The 16,870-nt window shown below is 43.2% G+C and overlaps 1 protein-coding gene across 1 annotated transcript; it reads left to right on the forward strand.

Annotated features, from left to right (window-relative positions):
• Positions 1–402: 402 nt before the first annotated feature.
• Positions 403–16,210, forward strand: LOC311104767 (neutral alpha-glucosidase AB-like). Its single transcript, XM_084146669.1, has 22 exons — positions 403–463; positions 1,507–1,608; positions 1,844–1,952; positions 2,121–2,248; positions 2,637–2,816; positions 4,234–4,312; positions 4,575–4,653; positions 4,872–4,968; positions 5,205–5,385; positions 5,545–5,698; positions 6,793–7,028; positions 7,220–7,346; positions 7,461–7,540; positions 9,194–9,334; positions 10,525–10,723; positions 10,963–11,271; positions 11,391–11,467; positions 11,583–11,657; positions 11,801–11,914; positions 12,035–12,147; positions 12,252–12,352; positions 14,553–16,210. Exons 1-22 carry the CDS (start codon positions 447–449, stop codon positions 14,660–14,662), a joined length of 2,808 nt encoding a protein of 935 aa, XP_084002795.1. The 5' UTR covers positions 403–446; the 3' UTR covers positions 14,663–16,210.
• The last annotated feature ends 660 nt before the right edge of the window (positions 16,211–16,870 follow it).

The following is a 16,870-nucleotide window of genomic DNA, read 5'->3' on the forward strand; positions in this document are numbered from 1 at the left end:
GTAAAAGATGATTGGCTCTGATTTCCATATGCTCTGTGTAAATGGTTCACAAAGTGGTTTTATATTGGGAGAGCCTGTAAGTGTGTTTGTCCCTGAAGGAAAAAGATGCAAGTGCAGTCCAACCAGAGTAGTACAAATAAATGACAGATGATTGCTCCAGAACTGACCACCTCGAGCTGACGTGTCCGTGTTTAAGAGGATAAAGAAATACAAGGAGCGGAATATACCGGGTGGACAACTTCCGGAAGAATCATAAATACAAAATAATAGTTTCGAATGTAATTGACGATGAGAATTGTATATATAATCAATAAATATTGAAAATAATCCACCAATGTCGAATTTTGTCCTACATTTAAAGACTGCAAAAAAAATATTGTTACTCTCCACTATATTTGTTAGTTCGACGTGAAACGGGGCTGGGCCAAGGTTGGAACTAAACCAAGATGGCCGCCTTCGGAAGGTAAGACAAAGCATTTCGGTGGTTAAATTATGCATTTAACTAGTGGTTTCGAAAAATATTTCGCATGCACAGTGATTAGCTTGTATATCCGGGAGTAGATTGGTCGAGTTATCGTTTTACTGTCTCTAGCTAGCAGCAGTCATAGGAATAAGCGCGAGCCCTCTTGAATTGAAATAGCGCTCGGTATGAGAGCTCTAAGCAGCTAACCTTTCAGGATGATCTAACTAGCTAGATGATGGACGTACATGGGTACGCTAACTATTTCGAACGGTGAAATATATGTTCGTATCTGTCTTTTGTGTCCTACATTTTGTATTAGGACGAGGATTTAGCTAGCCTGCGACCGGTGTTGCCTAACTAGTTAGATTTGACAGGACCAAATCGACGTTAGCAGTTAGCTAGCTAACTGGCCAGCTGAAGAGATCTTCCAGCATTTTAGGACAGCGCGAGGCAGCTAGCCCAAATCACGACAAGGAGCCATGCTAGCCAGATAATATTTTTCCAAAGATGGGCTTTCTATTACCCATACATACTAACCAATTAACATATATAGCTAGCTGTAACGTTAGTGATTCATTATAAACATTTTAGACGAGGTTAATCAACAGGATAGGCTGCTTCCGGTTGTCATTTCAGCAAGTGCCATTTTTTATTAACGTTTTTTGAGGAAGTATAACTTGGTTAAAGTCAATTTTAGTGTACATTTCCACATACATTTCACCGTCTAGGCCAGTGTTGCCCAACTTTGATCCTTGAGTACAGCATACATTTTTGTTGTAGCCCCAGACAAAAACACTTGATTAAACTTGTCAAGGGCTTGATGATTAGTTGACAAGTAGAATCAGGACTGCTTGTCTGGGGGCACAACAGAAATGTGTGCTGTTGGGGGTACTCGAGGAGTTGGGAAACACTGGTCGAGGCGTTTATGACTCGTTGTCAGCATCATTATCTATCACTGTAACATTACAGAGCTGAACGTATGAAGTATTTCATTCTCTTAACATTTACTTCCCATTTTCTGTTTCTCTCTTCTGCCCTCTCAGGATGGGGCCTCTGTTAGTGTTGTGGCTGGCTGTCTGCCTCAGTGGGACCTGGGCGGTGGACCGGGGGAACTTCAAAACCTGTGACCAGAGTGCCTTCTGCAAGTAAGTCCTGGACGATACGCAGCTACAGCACTTTGCAGCATCATAGACATAGTCTACTCTCATTGATTGTGTACGGTCAGTGTCTAAGTGACTGATAGGTAATGTGTAAGCCCTCAACAAGTCTACCCCCATTCTCTTCCTCACTTATGGTCCAGTGTTCACAATATGTACTTCTACATCCACACAACATGTTTATCAGGGTTTGTGTTAACTCGATGTGTGTTTGTGCACTCAGGCGTCAGCAAGCGTTGAAGCCTGGCCAGTCCCCGTACAGAGCCCTGCTGGAGACCCTGGAGCTCACCAACACCAAACTCACACTGCAGCTCATCAATGACAACAACAAGGTTTGTTACACACACACACATACACACAGACTTTAATTCACAGATGATGTAATATGTTATTGTACATCTATACATATATTAACAGGTGTGTTAAAACCCCTTTGGGTCCTGGTCTCTTGTATTTTTTAGCCCTCATTCTACCCCTCCCTCTCTCCCCCGCTCCCTCAGGTGCGTCTGCTGCTTGAGCTCTATCGTCTCCAGGGCAACATGACCAGGGTGAAGATAAATGAGTTGAAGCCGTTGAAGCCTCGTTTTGAGGTCCCCGATGTGCTCATCAACGACCCTCCCACAGAGCCGTAAGTCTCACAGGCAGCCATCTGGAGTAGCGGGTGGGTGATGGGTGACATTGAGCCATGTGGATGGGGAGAATTAAATAATTGGTTAGGACAGAGTTAAAAGGAAATTTAGTTAGTGGAGGCTAGTGGAGGAAGCAGGAAAACACTACCTGAGGGCATGCAGTAAATACATGGCCTGGCTCTCAGGAAGTGGCTTAGATTTGTTGATAATGTTATAGCCTCCAGCACCAAGAGAGAATACATCTGTGTGAATGGACAGTGGAGACAAGATACACAGAATAATTTCATGTACATTATTTGTGTGTTTTCTGTTGCCTTATTGTTTCCACCCATTATTTTATCTCTTTCACACTCATCTCGTTCTCTCGCTCTCCCTCTTCTTCCTCAGTTTGTCTCTCCTGTCTCAGGATGAGAACGGGGTGGTTCTGTCTTTGGGGGCAGACTCTCAGCGGCTGATCGTCAGCGCTAAGCCGTTCCGATTGGACATCATGGAGGGGCGGGAGGTTCTTCTGTCACTTAACTCCCGTGGCCTGCTGGCCTTCGAGCACCTCCGGATCCGCAAGGATACGTGAGTGACACCCATACACACCCATATCCCTCATTTTATTTGTCACATTCACGTGTTTAGCAGATATTATTGTGGGTGTAGTGAAATGCTTGTGCTTCTAGCTCCGACAGTGCATTAGTATCTATCAAGTAATATCTAACAATTTCACAACATATACCCAATACACACAAATCTAGTAAGGAATGGAATTGAATAATATATACATATATGGACAAGCCATGACAGAGCGGCATGGACGAAGATACAGTAGAATATTATAGAATACAGTATATACATATGAGATGAGTAGTGCAAGATATGTAAACATTATTAAAGTGACTAGTGTTCCATTTCTTAATGTGGCCAGTGATTTCAATAGGCAGCAGCAGCCTCTAATGTGCTAGTGATGGCTATTTAACAGCCTGATGGCCTTGAGATAGAAGCTGTTTTTCATTCTCTCGGTCCCAGCTTTGATGCACCTGTATTGACCTCGCCTTCTGGATGATAGCGGGGTGAACAGGCCGTGGCTCGGGTGGTTGATGTCCTTGATGATCTTTATACATGTTTCTTTGTTTGTTTTCTTGCTTTTTCACTGCTTGGTATTGTTTCTCCATTTCATCATTATTTTCTTCCATTCTGTTCCGTTCTTCTCTTCTACCTTTCAGCATCTCCTATAAGATAAAAAGCAAAGTTAATAACATGTGGGAAAACATCAAGTGGGTATTCTCTAGGTAAATTCCTTCAGCTTTGTAGGTTTGCGTTTGTCTGTGCTGGCAATGTAGGAGTATGGAGTTGAGTTATACAAGTTTAGACATCCAAAAATGACATGCCCAAATGGCTCAAGGATGTGGTGACTTATTTTCCTGTCTAGGCATGAAAGCCAGTTCTAGGCTCACTACCATTTGGTTTGCTCTTTACCCGTCTTCAGAGTAGTTCACACGCCTTTTTCCTCCCACACTTTTTATTTTTATTTTTTATTTTTTACTTCAAACGTCTTCATGGTACAGCCTTTTCACCACTCCGTTGACCCCAACAGTCATGTTATATGTAGAGGCTGCGTAGTCTAATCCCATAGTACTGAGTAGACCAAAATCTATCTTTCTCAAGGCTTGTTTGTGCTGGTCAGTGTGTGCTGTAGGAGGAGGTATGTGTGTAATGCAGGGTACTGGTAGTATTTGGGGGGAGTCTCTTGGTGTTTAGCTCAAAATAACCACAAGGTAGGGAATTGTTCTCCTCTTGTTCCCCCTTGTCATTAGAGTGAAATCTTAGAGGGTGAAGTAGTTTGACACTAACTCTATTTTCATTCTAGTGAGAAGGCTGTGTGGGGTCATAATGATTTTCCTTATTTATGTTCCCTCTTCCCTGTGTGCTTCTTGTACCTATTGGGATTTGTATTTACTCAGTCTGTTTTGGTGACATTTCTCTCTCTCCCCCACAGTCAGGTAGACCCAGAAGGAACTGAGAAGAAAGAAGAAACTGATGCTGCCAACGAACCGGCAGGAGGAGAGGAGGAGGAGGTGTGTGAGGGTGTGAGGGAGGGAGAGGTAACACTGTAACCAAGGTTTCCCCCAGGCTTCTGATTTAGGATCATTGAACTGAACAAGAGATGCAGTTAAAGGGTTTTGTAACACTGCTTTCTATTGTACCATTACTGCCTTTGCCAATGGGCTGAAATCAAACCCCTTTCTGTTGATTTCCCCATTTTCTCTCTCTCCACAACAATGCTATTCTCCAATTATTTCCATCTGTCTCCACCATTGTTTGTTCCTTCCTTCCTAGACTGTAAAGGAGGATGAGAAAGTGGAAGATGGAATGTGGGAGGAAACATTCAAATCGCACAAAGACAGCAAACCCAATGGTACGGACACTTTTCTGTGGACCCGTAATTTCAATTGACAGGTGAAAGAGGCGGCTTGCAGTTGAAGACTTGGTATTCTGATCCTGGGTCCTCACCGCTCATCTCCTGGAGATATTATTTTATGATTGGATGAGTTTTATGACTTGCTTTAGTCACAGTGACCAGTCAGTGTTGATTTGGTTTTTAAATATATCCTGATTGGCTGTTCTCTCTCTTAGGCCCTTCCTCCATCAGTCTGGACTTCTCTCTGCCAGGGGTGGAGAACGTCTATGGCATCCCAGAACACGCAGACAGCCTCAAACTCAAAACCACTGAGTGAGTGACACTGACATTGGCCATGACATTGGTTCATTGAGACAGTAGTTAACTAAGACTACTGCATGTTTTCAGATGGTTTTCTAGCGTATGTATTTTCTGAGGGTGCAAGACATCCTTATACGCTCTGTTTGTGTATGCATTTTATTTTCAACGTTGTGGGTTGAAGATTTTTTAATTACACGAAATGACCAACTATATGACAGTACAATAATATATACGTATGCATTTTCCAGTGGAGGGGATCCGTACCGGTTGTTTAACCTAGACGTGTTCCAGTATGAGGTGTTCAACCCCATGGCCTTGTACGGTGCCATCCCTGTCATGCTGTCCCATAGTGCACAGCGCACCATGGGCATCTTCTGGCTCAACGCTGCTGAGACCTGGGTGGACATCAGCTCCAACACCGCCGGCAAGGTAAGACACACACACACACAGTTAGTCAGTCAATCCTTTTTCTCCAGGTTCCCACTGAGACTCACACCTCTGAGCCACCCTGTATATAGACATTGAAGGGTACTGTCAGAGAGAACACGCACCCTCTTACCCCTACGCTGGTTCTCTCTGGTTGTGCAGACAGTGTTTGGCCAAATGCTGGACTACGTTCAGGGCTCCAGTGAGACGCCACAGACAGACGTGCGTTGGATCTCAGAGAGCGGCATCATCGACGTCTTCATCATGCTGGGACCCACTCCCACTGACGTCTTCTCCCAGTATGCCTCACTCACAGGTCAGACTCCCACTACAGAAACCCAGTTCATATTCCCAGTCCACTTTTGCAGTTCACCAGTCTATTTTCTAAGTCCCTGTAGAGGTTAGTGTCGCAGATCGTGCCACTTCACTCATATCACCCTCACACACCTAGTCTCTCTAGGCAGACTGTTTGCTTCCGGCAATGTACAGTTGAAGTCGGAAGTTTACATACACCTTAGCCATATACATTTAAACTCAGTTTTTCATAATTCCTGACATTTAATCCTAGTAAAAATGCCTTCCCTTGTGTTAGGATCACCACTTTTATTTTAAGAATGTGAAATGTCATAATAATAATAGAGAATTATTTATTTCAGCTATTTCATCACATTCCCAGTGGGTCAGAAGTTTACATACACTCAATTAGTATTTGGTAGCATTGCCTGTCAATTGTTTAACTTGGGTCAAACGTTTCAGGTAGCCTTCCACAAGCTTCCCACAATAAGTTGGTTGAATTTTGGCCCATTCCTCCTGACAGAGCTTGTGTAACTGAGTCAGGTTTGTAGGCCTCCTTGCTCGCACACGCTTTTTCATTTCTGCCCACATATTTTCTATAGGATTGAGGTCAGGGCTTTGTGATGGCCACTCCAATACCTTGACTTTGTTGTCCTTAAGCCATTTTGCCTCAACTTTGGAAGTATGTTTGGGGTCATTGTCCATTTGGAAGACCCATTTGCGACCAAGCTTTAACTTCCTGACTGATGTCTTGAGATGTTGCTTCAATATATCCACATAATTTTCCTTCCTCATGATGCCATCTATTTTGTGAAGTGCACCAGTCCCTCCTGCAGCAAAGCACCCCCACAGCATGATGCTGCCACCCCCGTGCTTCACGGTTGGGATGGTGTTCTTCGGCTTGCAAGCCACCACCTTTTTCCTCCAAACATAACAGAATATTTTTTTTGTCCCATTTGAAATGTCAGAGAACCTGACATCCTCCCCAGGCCTTGTGCCATTGCATATAGGCTTAGGTACCCAGGCCTTCCCTCCCCTGTCTGCGCTGGCCTGCCACCATGGTCCCTCATAATACAACTATCTGTATATGACCACCCAGCTCTCGCTCCCCTCCAGGTACCCAGGCGTTCCCTCCTCTCTCTTCACTGGCTTACCACCAGTGCCGCTGGAACTACAATGACCAGGAGGATGTGGCGGCGGTGGACCAGGGCTTCGACGAGCATGACATCCCCTACGACTTCATCTGGCTGGACATAGAGCACACGGACGGCAAGCGTTACTTCACCTGGGACCCTCACAAGTTCCCCCAGCCCAAAGACATGCTGCAGGGTCTGGTAGACAAGAGACGCAAGGTGAGCACATTCATGTGTTACAGCTGTCTGGCCAGGGCTCCCTTGTAGAAGACGTTTCTGTCTTATTGGGACTTGACTGGATAAAAGGCTGAAGAATGAAAAAAGTAAAAGGTTCTGTGACACGTTGACAAGTTGTCTCATCTCAGTTTTGCTATTTTCCTTCTCCCTCATGTTCCCCCCTGTACCATTAGATGGTGACCATTGTGGACCCCCACATCAAGGTGGACAGCAACTACAAGATCCACAATGAGATCCGCTCCAAAGGCTTCTACGTCAAAAACAAAGATGGTGGAGACTACGAGGGCTGGTGCTGGCCTGGTAAGGGATGGGGAAATTAGTCTGATCCACAATCAAAGAAAGTGAAGGAAATTAATTACAGAAAAACACATTGCAAGTATTCAACATCTCTAATCTTTCCTCTTTCTATTCTAGGTAATTCTGGTTACCCAGACTTTACCAACCCTGAGATGAGAGCTTGGTGGGCCAGTATGTTTGCCTACGATCAGTATGAGGTAAGTCCCTTCTGCCCGGGTTTGACTTTTGCCATCAAAGCTGTTGCTCAAATACAGTGGGGAAAAAAAGTATTTAGTCAGCCAACAATTGTGTAAGTTCTCCCACTTAAAAAGATGAGAGAGGCCTGTAATTTTCATCATAGGTACACGTCAACTATGACAGACAAATTGAGAAATAAAAATCCAGAAAATCACATTGTAGGATTTTTAATGAATTTATTTGAAAATTATGGTGGAAAATAAGTATTTGGTCACCTACAAACAAGCAAGATTTCTGGCTCTCACAGACCTGTAACAACTTATTTAAGAGGCTCCCCTGTCCTCCACTCGTTACCTGTATTAATGGCACCTGTTTGAACTTGTTATCAGTATAAAAGACACCTGTCCACAACCTCAAACAGTCACACTCCAAACTCCACTATGGCCAAGACCAAAGAGCTGTCAAAGGACACCAGAAACAAAATTGTAGACCTGCACCAGGCTGGGAAGACTGAATCTGCAATAGGTAAGCAGCTTGGTTTGAAGAAATCAACTGTGGGAGCAATTATTAGGAAATGGAAGACATACAAGACCACTGATAATCTCCCTCGATCTGGGGCTCCACGCAAGATCTCACCCCGTGGGGTCAAAATGATCACAAGAACGGTGAGCAAAAATCCCAGAACCACTCGGGGGGACCTAGTGAATGACCTGCAGAGAGCTGGGACCAAAGTAACAAAGCCTACCATCAGTAACACACTACGCCGCCAGGGACTCAAATCCTGCAGTGCCAGACGTGTCCCCCTGCTTAAGCTAGAGTGCATTTGGATGATCCAGAAGAGGATTGGGAGAATGTCATATGGTCAGATGAAACCAAAATAGAACTTTTTGGTAAAAACTCAACTTGTTGTGTTTGGAGGACAAAGAATGCTGAGTTGCATCCAAAGAACACCATACCTACTGTGAAGCATGGGGGTGGAAACATCATGCTTTGGGGCTGTTTTTCTGCAAAGGGACCAGGACGACTGATCCGTGTAAAGGAAAGAATGAATGGGGCCATGTATCGTGAGATTTTGAGTGAAAACCTCCTTCCATCAGCAAGGGCATTGAAGATGAAACGTGGCTGGGTCTTTCAGCATGACAATGATCCCAAACACACCGCCCGGGCAACGAAGGAGTGGCTTCGTAAGAAGGATTTCAAGGTCCTGGAGTGGCCTAGCCAGTCTCCAGATCTCAACCCCATAGAAAATATTTGGAGGGAGTTGAAAGTCCGTGTTGCCCAGCGACAGCCCCAAAACATCACTGCTCTAGAGGAGATCTGCATGGAGGAATGGGCCAAAATACCAGCAACAGTGTGTGAAAACCTTGTGAAGACTTACAGAAAACATTTGACCTGTGTCATTGCCAACAAAGGGTATATAACAAAGTATTGAGAAACTTTTGTTATTGATCAAATACTTATTTTCCACCATAATTTGCAAATAAATTCATTAATAATCCTACAATGTGATTTTCTGGATATTTTCTTCTCATTTTGTCTGTCATAGTTGACGTGTACCTATGATGAAAATTACAGGCCTCTCTCATATTTTTAAGTGGGAGAACTTGCACAATTGGTGGCTGACTAAATACTTTTTTTCCCCCACTGTATCTCATTCCCGTCTCTGATCTCAGGGTTCCATGGAGAACATGTATACTTGGAACGATATGAACGAGCCTTCAGTGTTTAACGGACCAGAGGTCACCATGCATAAAGATGCCTTGCACGGGAAATGGGAGAACCGTGACCTCCACAACCTCTACGGACTCTACGTGGTGAGTGAGTGTGTGCCACATCTTCACTAGAACTGGGGCAATGGTAGACTTTTTCTTAAAAAATAAATAGTTGCACACTAATATACATACATACATACATACATACATACATACATACATACATACATACATACATACATACATACATAACCAGTCAAGTTTGGACACACCTACTCATTCAAGGGTTTTTCTTCTATATTTTTCTTATTCTATGTTGTAGAATAATAGTGAAGACGTCAAAAATATTAAATAACACATATGGAATCATTTAGGAACCAAAAAAGTGTTAAACAAATCTAAATATATTTTATATTTGAGATTCTTCAAATAGCCACCCTTTGCCTTGATGACAGCTTTGCACACTCTTGACATTCTCTCAACCAGCTTCATGAGGTAGTCACCTGGAATGCATTTCAATTAACAGGTGTGCCTTGTTAAAAGTTAATTTGTAGTATTTCTTTCCTTCTTAATGCATGTGAGCCAATTAGTTGTGTTGTGACAAGGTAGGGGGCTATACAGAAGATAATTTATTGGGTAAAACACCAACGTTTCGGCATCACTGTGCCTTCTTCAGGGTGACGTCATGAAAGCTTGAACCAGGTTATGTAGAGAATTAGTGCAACCAATGACAATAGAGAGGGGTGTGTCATAATAATTAGATTGATTAGAATGAATTGAGTGAAACTGTTAAAATACGATAGTTTCCAGCATATAGAATATATTAGGCTGTTGTTATCATATGGAAACATCATTAGATATTGTACATAATATTAGCATCAACATACATTATTGTTTAATTTAATTTCATATCTATATATATATTTAATTGTTTCCAATTTAATTACATTTTTGTTACATGTAATATTTTTGTTCAACCATAATGCATAATAAGCATCATCAACAGGGGGAACATATTGAGTGTACGCTGATAAGCTGTAGAAAGAATATATTCATTTATAAGACTTGTTCATAAAGAAGCAAGAAGTATTGTTCATAGGAAGGCCCTGAGATCAAAGTCAATATTCAGACCACTAGGGGTCAGTGTTTTTAGATAGGATATCCAGTAGGCCTTCCTCTGTAGTAGTAGGATCTCCAGGTTATTACCTCAATACTTTTTCTTGAAGAAATGACTGTTAATGTTTCTACTGAGCTTTGCTACTTGCAGTAACCACCTCTGCTCTCTCCCTCAGCAAAGGGCCACAGCAGAGGGTCTGATTGAACGTTCAGGGGGAGTGGAGAGGCCATTTGTCCTGACCAGAGCCTTCTTCGCTGGCTCCCAGCGCTACGGTGCTGTGTGGACAGGTGATAACGCTGCTGAGTGGGACCATCTGAAGATCTCCATCCCCATGTGTCTCAGCCTGGGCCTAGTTGGTGTCTCTTTCTGTGGAGGTGAGTCTGACTCAGTCTTAGCTAACACCCCTGTTTTCCTCTCCACTAAAAGCCACAGCTTAGAAATTAATACATTGGAAATATTTAGCAACATTTTATGTTGGGGTTATCTGCTTGTTTACACTACTTGTTTACATGACATTATTATGGTTCATTACCTGTTTCTTTACACCCCACCACATTGTAAATGGTTATCTCTGTACCACTGCTCATCCTCCTCCTCTCTCCCCCTCTCCTAGCTGATGTTGGTGGCTTCTTCAAGTCTCCCAGTACTGAGCTCCTGGTGCGCTGGTACCAGACGGGAGCGTACCAGCCCTTCTTCCGGGCCCATGCCCATCTGGACACCCCCCGCAGGGAGCCCTGGCTGTTTGGGCCCGAGAACACGGCTCTGATCAGGGAGGCTGTCCGCCAGCGCTACGCCCTCCTGCCCTACTGGTACCAGCTGTTCTACCACGCCCACCACTCTGGCCAGCCCGTCATGAGACCCCTGTGGGTGGAGTATCCTCAGGATACGGCCACGTTCTCCATGGATGACCAGTTCCTGCTTGGTGAGCGAGATCGTGTTATTCCCTAGTATAGCTCAGTGTCAATAGATATTCCTGTATTTGCTTACCTTTTATGACTGATACCATGACTGAGTCACATTCCACCTATCCTGCTGGTTCAGGGAAAGATCTGCTGGTGCACCCCGTGACTGAGGAGGGGGCCAGGGGTGTTACTGCCTATCTGCCTGGAAAAGGAGAGGTGAGTCTCTCTCAGGAACTGTCATAACGTTATGTTACTATTATAAGTATTGTGTAGGGTATGTCAGCCGTCTATTTGAAACCCTCTCCTAACTGCTCTGTTCTGTGTCCTTCAGGTCTGGTTTGACGTCCACACGTTCCAGAAACACAACGGAGCCCAGAACCTCTATATCCCTGTCACCATGAGCTCTGTAAGAAACTCTACAACACACTCATGCTCAGGGGGCTAAATGCTTATTTAAACAGTCACATACAGTTAAGACCATATTAAGTTCTGTTGAGAGAATTGTGTAAGCTTGGAAAGACACTCCCTGTCTGACTCTCTCGTTCCCAGATTCCGGTATTCCAGCGCGGTGGTTCCATTATCCCCAGGAAGGCCCGGGTTCGAAGGTCATCATCCTGCATGGAACACGACCCCTACACCTTATTCGTTGCCCTCAGCCCCAAGGTAACACAAACACACACCTTGTCACTTATACTGTGTCCCCCATTTGGATGGATTTCTGCAGCATGAGAAGTGGGATTCAGGATTTGACCTTTTAACATTTTCATATTTTATGTCCGTTAGAGATTTGCCCAGGGTGAGCTCTACATAGACGACGGCCACACCTTCAACTTTGACAAACAGAAGCAGTTCATCCACAGAAGACTTTCCTTTGCCAATAACGCCCTGTCCTCCAGGTCTGTCAGATCATTTCTCTCACATAATGTTTACATTCGTTGTTACTCTCCTTGCTTTTTGTCTATGGTGAGTGTAACTCTGAATTCCCTCTCTCTCCCTGCAGGAACCTGGCCCCTGGTTCCCAGTTCACCACTCCCTCATGGATTGAGAAGATTGTCATATTGGGGGCCAGTAAGCCCAGCAAGGTCACTCTAAAGACTCCTGGTGAGTTTTTCCCACTGTCTTATTAGTTCTATGGATTAGTTAAGATGCCAGTAAGTCATTGTGTGTTTGAATGTTTCCTGTTTTCACACCCAAGTAGGCAATTATGAGACAGAAACAGTTGGGCGATAAAACTGTCATTTAATTTTTTTTTTAATTATTATTGTATTTTTTTAGGGGGTAGATCAGCTTTAATATTTCAGATAGATTTTAACTTCCATCAATGTAATTGTCTGCATCACTTCCAATCCCCCATATGGTTTTTTTTCTCGCAAATATACATATACATATGTATGTGTGTGTATATGTGTGTGTGTGTATATATATATATATATCACAAGTGTGTGTGTGTGTATGGATGTATGTATATATACACAGTATCTCACAAAAGTGAGTACACCCCTCACATTTTTGTAAATATTTGAGTATCTTTTCATGTGACAACACTGAAGAAATTACACTTTGCTACAATATAAAGTAGTGAGTGTACAGCTTGTATAACAGTGTAAATTTGCTGTCCCCTCAAAATAACACAACACACAGCCATTGTCTAAACCGCTGGCAACAAAAGTGAGTACACCCCTAAGTGAAAATGTCATAATTGGACCCAATTAGCCATTTTCCCTCCCCGGTGTCATGTGACTCGTTAGTTTTACAAGGTCTCAGGTGTGAATGGGGAGCAGGTGTGTTAAATTTGGTGTCATCGCTCTCACACTCTCATACTGGTCACTGGAAGTTCAACATGGTACCTCATGGCAAAGAACTCTGAGGATCTGAAAAAAGAATTGTTGCTCTACATAAAGATGTCCTGGGCTATAAGAAGATTGCCAAGACCCTGAAACTGAGCTGCAGCACAGTGGCCAAGACCATACAGCGGTTTAACAGGACAGGTTCCACTCAGAACAGGCCTTGCCTTGGTCGACCAAAGAAGTTGAGTGCACATGCTCAGCGTCATATCCAGAGGTTGTCTTTGGGAAATAGACGTATGAGTGCTGCCAGCATTGCTGCAGAGGTTGAAGGGGTCGGGGGTCAGCCTGTCAGTGCTCAGACCATACGCCGCGCACTGCATCAAATTGGTCTGCATGGCTGTCGTCCCAGAAGGATGCCTTTTCTAAAGATGATGCACGAGAAAGCCTGCAAAGAGTTTGCTGAAGACAAGCAGACTAAGGACATGGATTACTGGAACCATGTCCTGTGGTCTGATGAGACCAAGAAACTTATTTGGTTCAGATGGTGTCAAGCGTGTGGCGGCAACCAGGTGAGGAGTACAAAGACAAGTGTGTCTTGCCTACAGTCAAGCATGGTGGTGGGAGTGTCATGGTCTGGGGCTGCATGAGTGCTGCTGGCACTGGGGAGCTACAGTTCATTGAGGGAACCATGAATGCCAACATGTACTGTGACATACTGAAGCAGAGCATGATCCCCTCCCTTCGGAGACTGGGCCGCAGGGCACTATTCCAACAGGATAACGACCCCAAACACACCTCCAAGACGACCACTGCCTTGCTAAAGAAGCTGAGGGTAAAGGTGATGGACTGGCCAAGCATGTCTCCAGACCTAAACCCTATCTGTGGGGCATCCTCAAACGGAAGGTGGAGGAGTGCAAAGTCTCTAACATCCACCAGCTCCATGATGTCGTCATGGAGGAGTGGAAGAGGACTCCAGTGGCAACCTGTGAAGCTCTGGTGAACTCCATGCCCAAGAGGGTTAAGGCAGTGCTGGAAAATGATGGTGGCCACACAAAATATTGACACTTTGGGCCCAATTTGGACATTTTCACTTAGGGGTGTACTCACTTTTGTTGCCAGCGGTTTAGACATTTAATGGCTGTGGGTTGTGTTATTTTGAGGGGACAGCAAATTTACACTGTTATACAAGCTGTACACTCACTACTTTACATTGTAGCAAATTGTCATTTCTTCAGTGTTGTCACATGAAAAGATTATACTCAAATATTTACAAAAATGTGAGGGGTGTACTCACTTTTGTGAGATACTGTGTATATATACATACATCCATACACACACACACACACATCCTTTTTAAAATAAAATTTCCCTTCATTACTTTCTAACCCCACCACCCCTTCCCCAATTGGAGTAAACTAGTGTCATTCTTTGTGTATATTGATTACTGTGTGTATAATGGCAGGTCAGTCTCAAATGACTGTTATTGATCTATTCTGATGTCTTTCTCTCTGTAGATGGTAAGGAGAGTCTGCTGGAGTTTGAGTTCGATGCCTCCATGTCAGTGTTAACACTTCGCAAGCCGGGCGTCAACGCAGGGGTGGACTGGACTGTGGTGCTTCAGTAACCAAGGAGATGAAAAAGGGGGAGGATGACGACTGAACAGGAAAGGAGAGAGATGGAGGGACTGAGTGGACACGGGTTGCAATCGTAATGCACCAAGCAAGATATTGGAAGGACTGCTCTAATGTGGTACACAGACTAGACAGGGGATACAGGACTATCCAAACACACAATGTTCCATAACAAGCTTGCAAACAAACACTGCCTGTAGATCTGAACCGCGTCTCTTCCATGTCCATCTTGCATTCAGTCAAACTGACAGTTGGTCAACTTACTGAAGGGTTACCAGGTAGATTATTGTTTGTTAGTTGCATTTAGGGAAAAATTATTCACAGTTCAAACCATGATGATGTTGTAGTGAATGTTTGAGAGTACTCAAAGACATTCAAGTCCGATGGATGATTTTTTTTTTTGTTGGTTTTCCGTCAAGTATGCTTTAGATGTAAGAGATCATTGAATAAGTTTGCTGACAACAAAATTAAGACATTCAGACAGAGGCTGTAGTGTAGTTAGTATTTAATAATAATTCCATATGGCCATGTTTTATGACTTTAAATGATTTATTTCAAGTTTTCATTCCATTACCCCTTGTAATTACTGAAGAGCAATCAACAGGAAAGCCAAATCGCTCCATTTTACTTTCAACTCGTGCTACTTTCTATTCAGGTTTTATTTTAAACGCTCCACCAAGCAACAATGCTGCACTGATCAAAGACCATCTGTAAATGTCATGTGCATTTCTCTTCTTATTGCCATAAGGTGTATTGAGTCTTATCGCTAATATCCCTAATTTAAGGTTACTCATTCCTCCTTAGTTTGTCCCCGAATTAGTTTCTGATCAGATTGTGTGTACTTACATCAGTCATTACTATGTCATGTTTTAATGTACTGGTGGTAAAAGACATGAAACACATGGTCAGTAACAACTTAATGGAAGGGGATTTGGCTTTTTAAGTTTGCTCATATTGGAATTATTCAGGGGTTAGAACCACTGACTTTTGGAAATTCATCCTAATAACATGTTTCTGTTCTGACTTGTCTATGTTCAATTTGTTTACTTGATTTTCAAATGCACTTGAAGAGAGGACGCTGAGAGCTTTTTGTCCAGATTGAACCTAAAGCAGTTAGGGTCAGGCATTGGGGTTAGATTGTGGGTTGGGGTACACGGTCACGGTCCAGTGTCTTCAGAGTGTCATATGCTCTTTACATTGTTGATCAAATTTGTCTAAATGTGACTAAGAAAAGGGGGGGGGGGATAAATAATTAGAGATATAGAAATGTAGTTAGTTTACAAATATGCTGTGAATTCTCTGGAGACAAGGGACCGGTCATGGTTGATGAAAGCATATTTTTGGGGTTGTTGTGTTCCCTACTGTCCTTGGTGATAAAGCATTTTGAAGAGTTTTTCTTGATTATTTTGTGGTTGAGGATTAAAATCTTACTGCAACATTCTCCGGAAGTGTGTTCTTAGGTGTTGGAACCGGGAAGCAAGGAGGCCCGTTGTATGTGATAAGATGGCAGACCAAGTTAAAATAAACTTGACCAAATGTGAGAGGGCATTGTTGTTTTTAATTATATTAATTAATGCGGCTTACGTAGATAGGGGTGGTAATAAAGTAACTGTACATTCCCAATCAAATGTCTTTGTTTTGTTGTACCAAAGAAAGATATTGTGTAAACCTAAATCTTTTCTTTACAATTGTGTCTGTACAGAATACGAGTTTGGACTACGATAATACCAGCCATTTTTAAGAAAAGTCACTGATCAGGGTCCGCTTATCTTTTTCCTATGAATACTGTCTGTGAAATATATGTCGAAACTGACCCTAAATCAACGCTGAACGTTTGCAAAATATACCAAAACAGACCATGCCGGGGTTTGAGAAGTCAATGAGAGAAGTGAAAAATTATTCCTTAGTTAATTTTCTCAATCTAAAGGCACAACCTAGATAAGAGCCAATTATGTAGTTGAACATGTTATTACTCCAACCTCGTGAAAGTGACAAACTGACACGTTTTCATTTCTGTCTAAAACAACTTTATATCGAAGGAGTGCGTTTGATTTGACGGCCTGCACATGTGCAGTTCGACGGGAGACGACCGTTAGACCGATGACTTGTTTCTCTACAGGTGGCCGGTGGCACCTTAATTAGGGAGGACGGGCTCATAGTACTGGCTGGAAATGAATAAATGGAATTGTATCGAACACATT

The sequence above is a fragment of the Coregonus lavaretus genome (genome assembly GCF_964263955.1).
Source record: "Coregonus lavaretus genome assembly, chromosome: 29".
NCBI lineage: Eukaryota > Metazoa > Chordata > Actinopteri > Salmoniformes > Salmonidae > Coregonus > Coregonus lavaretus.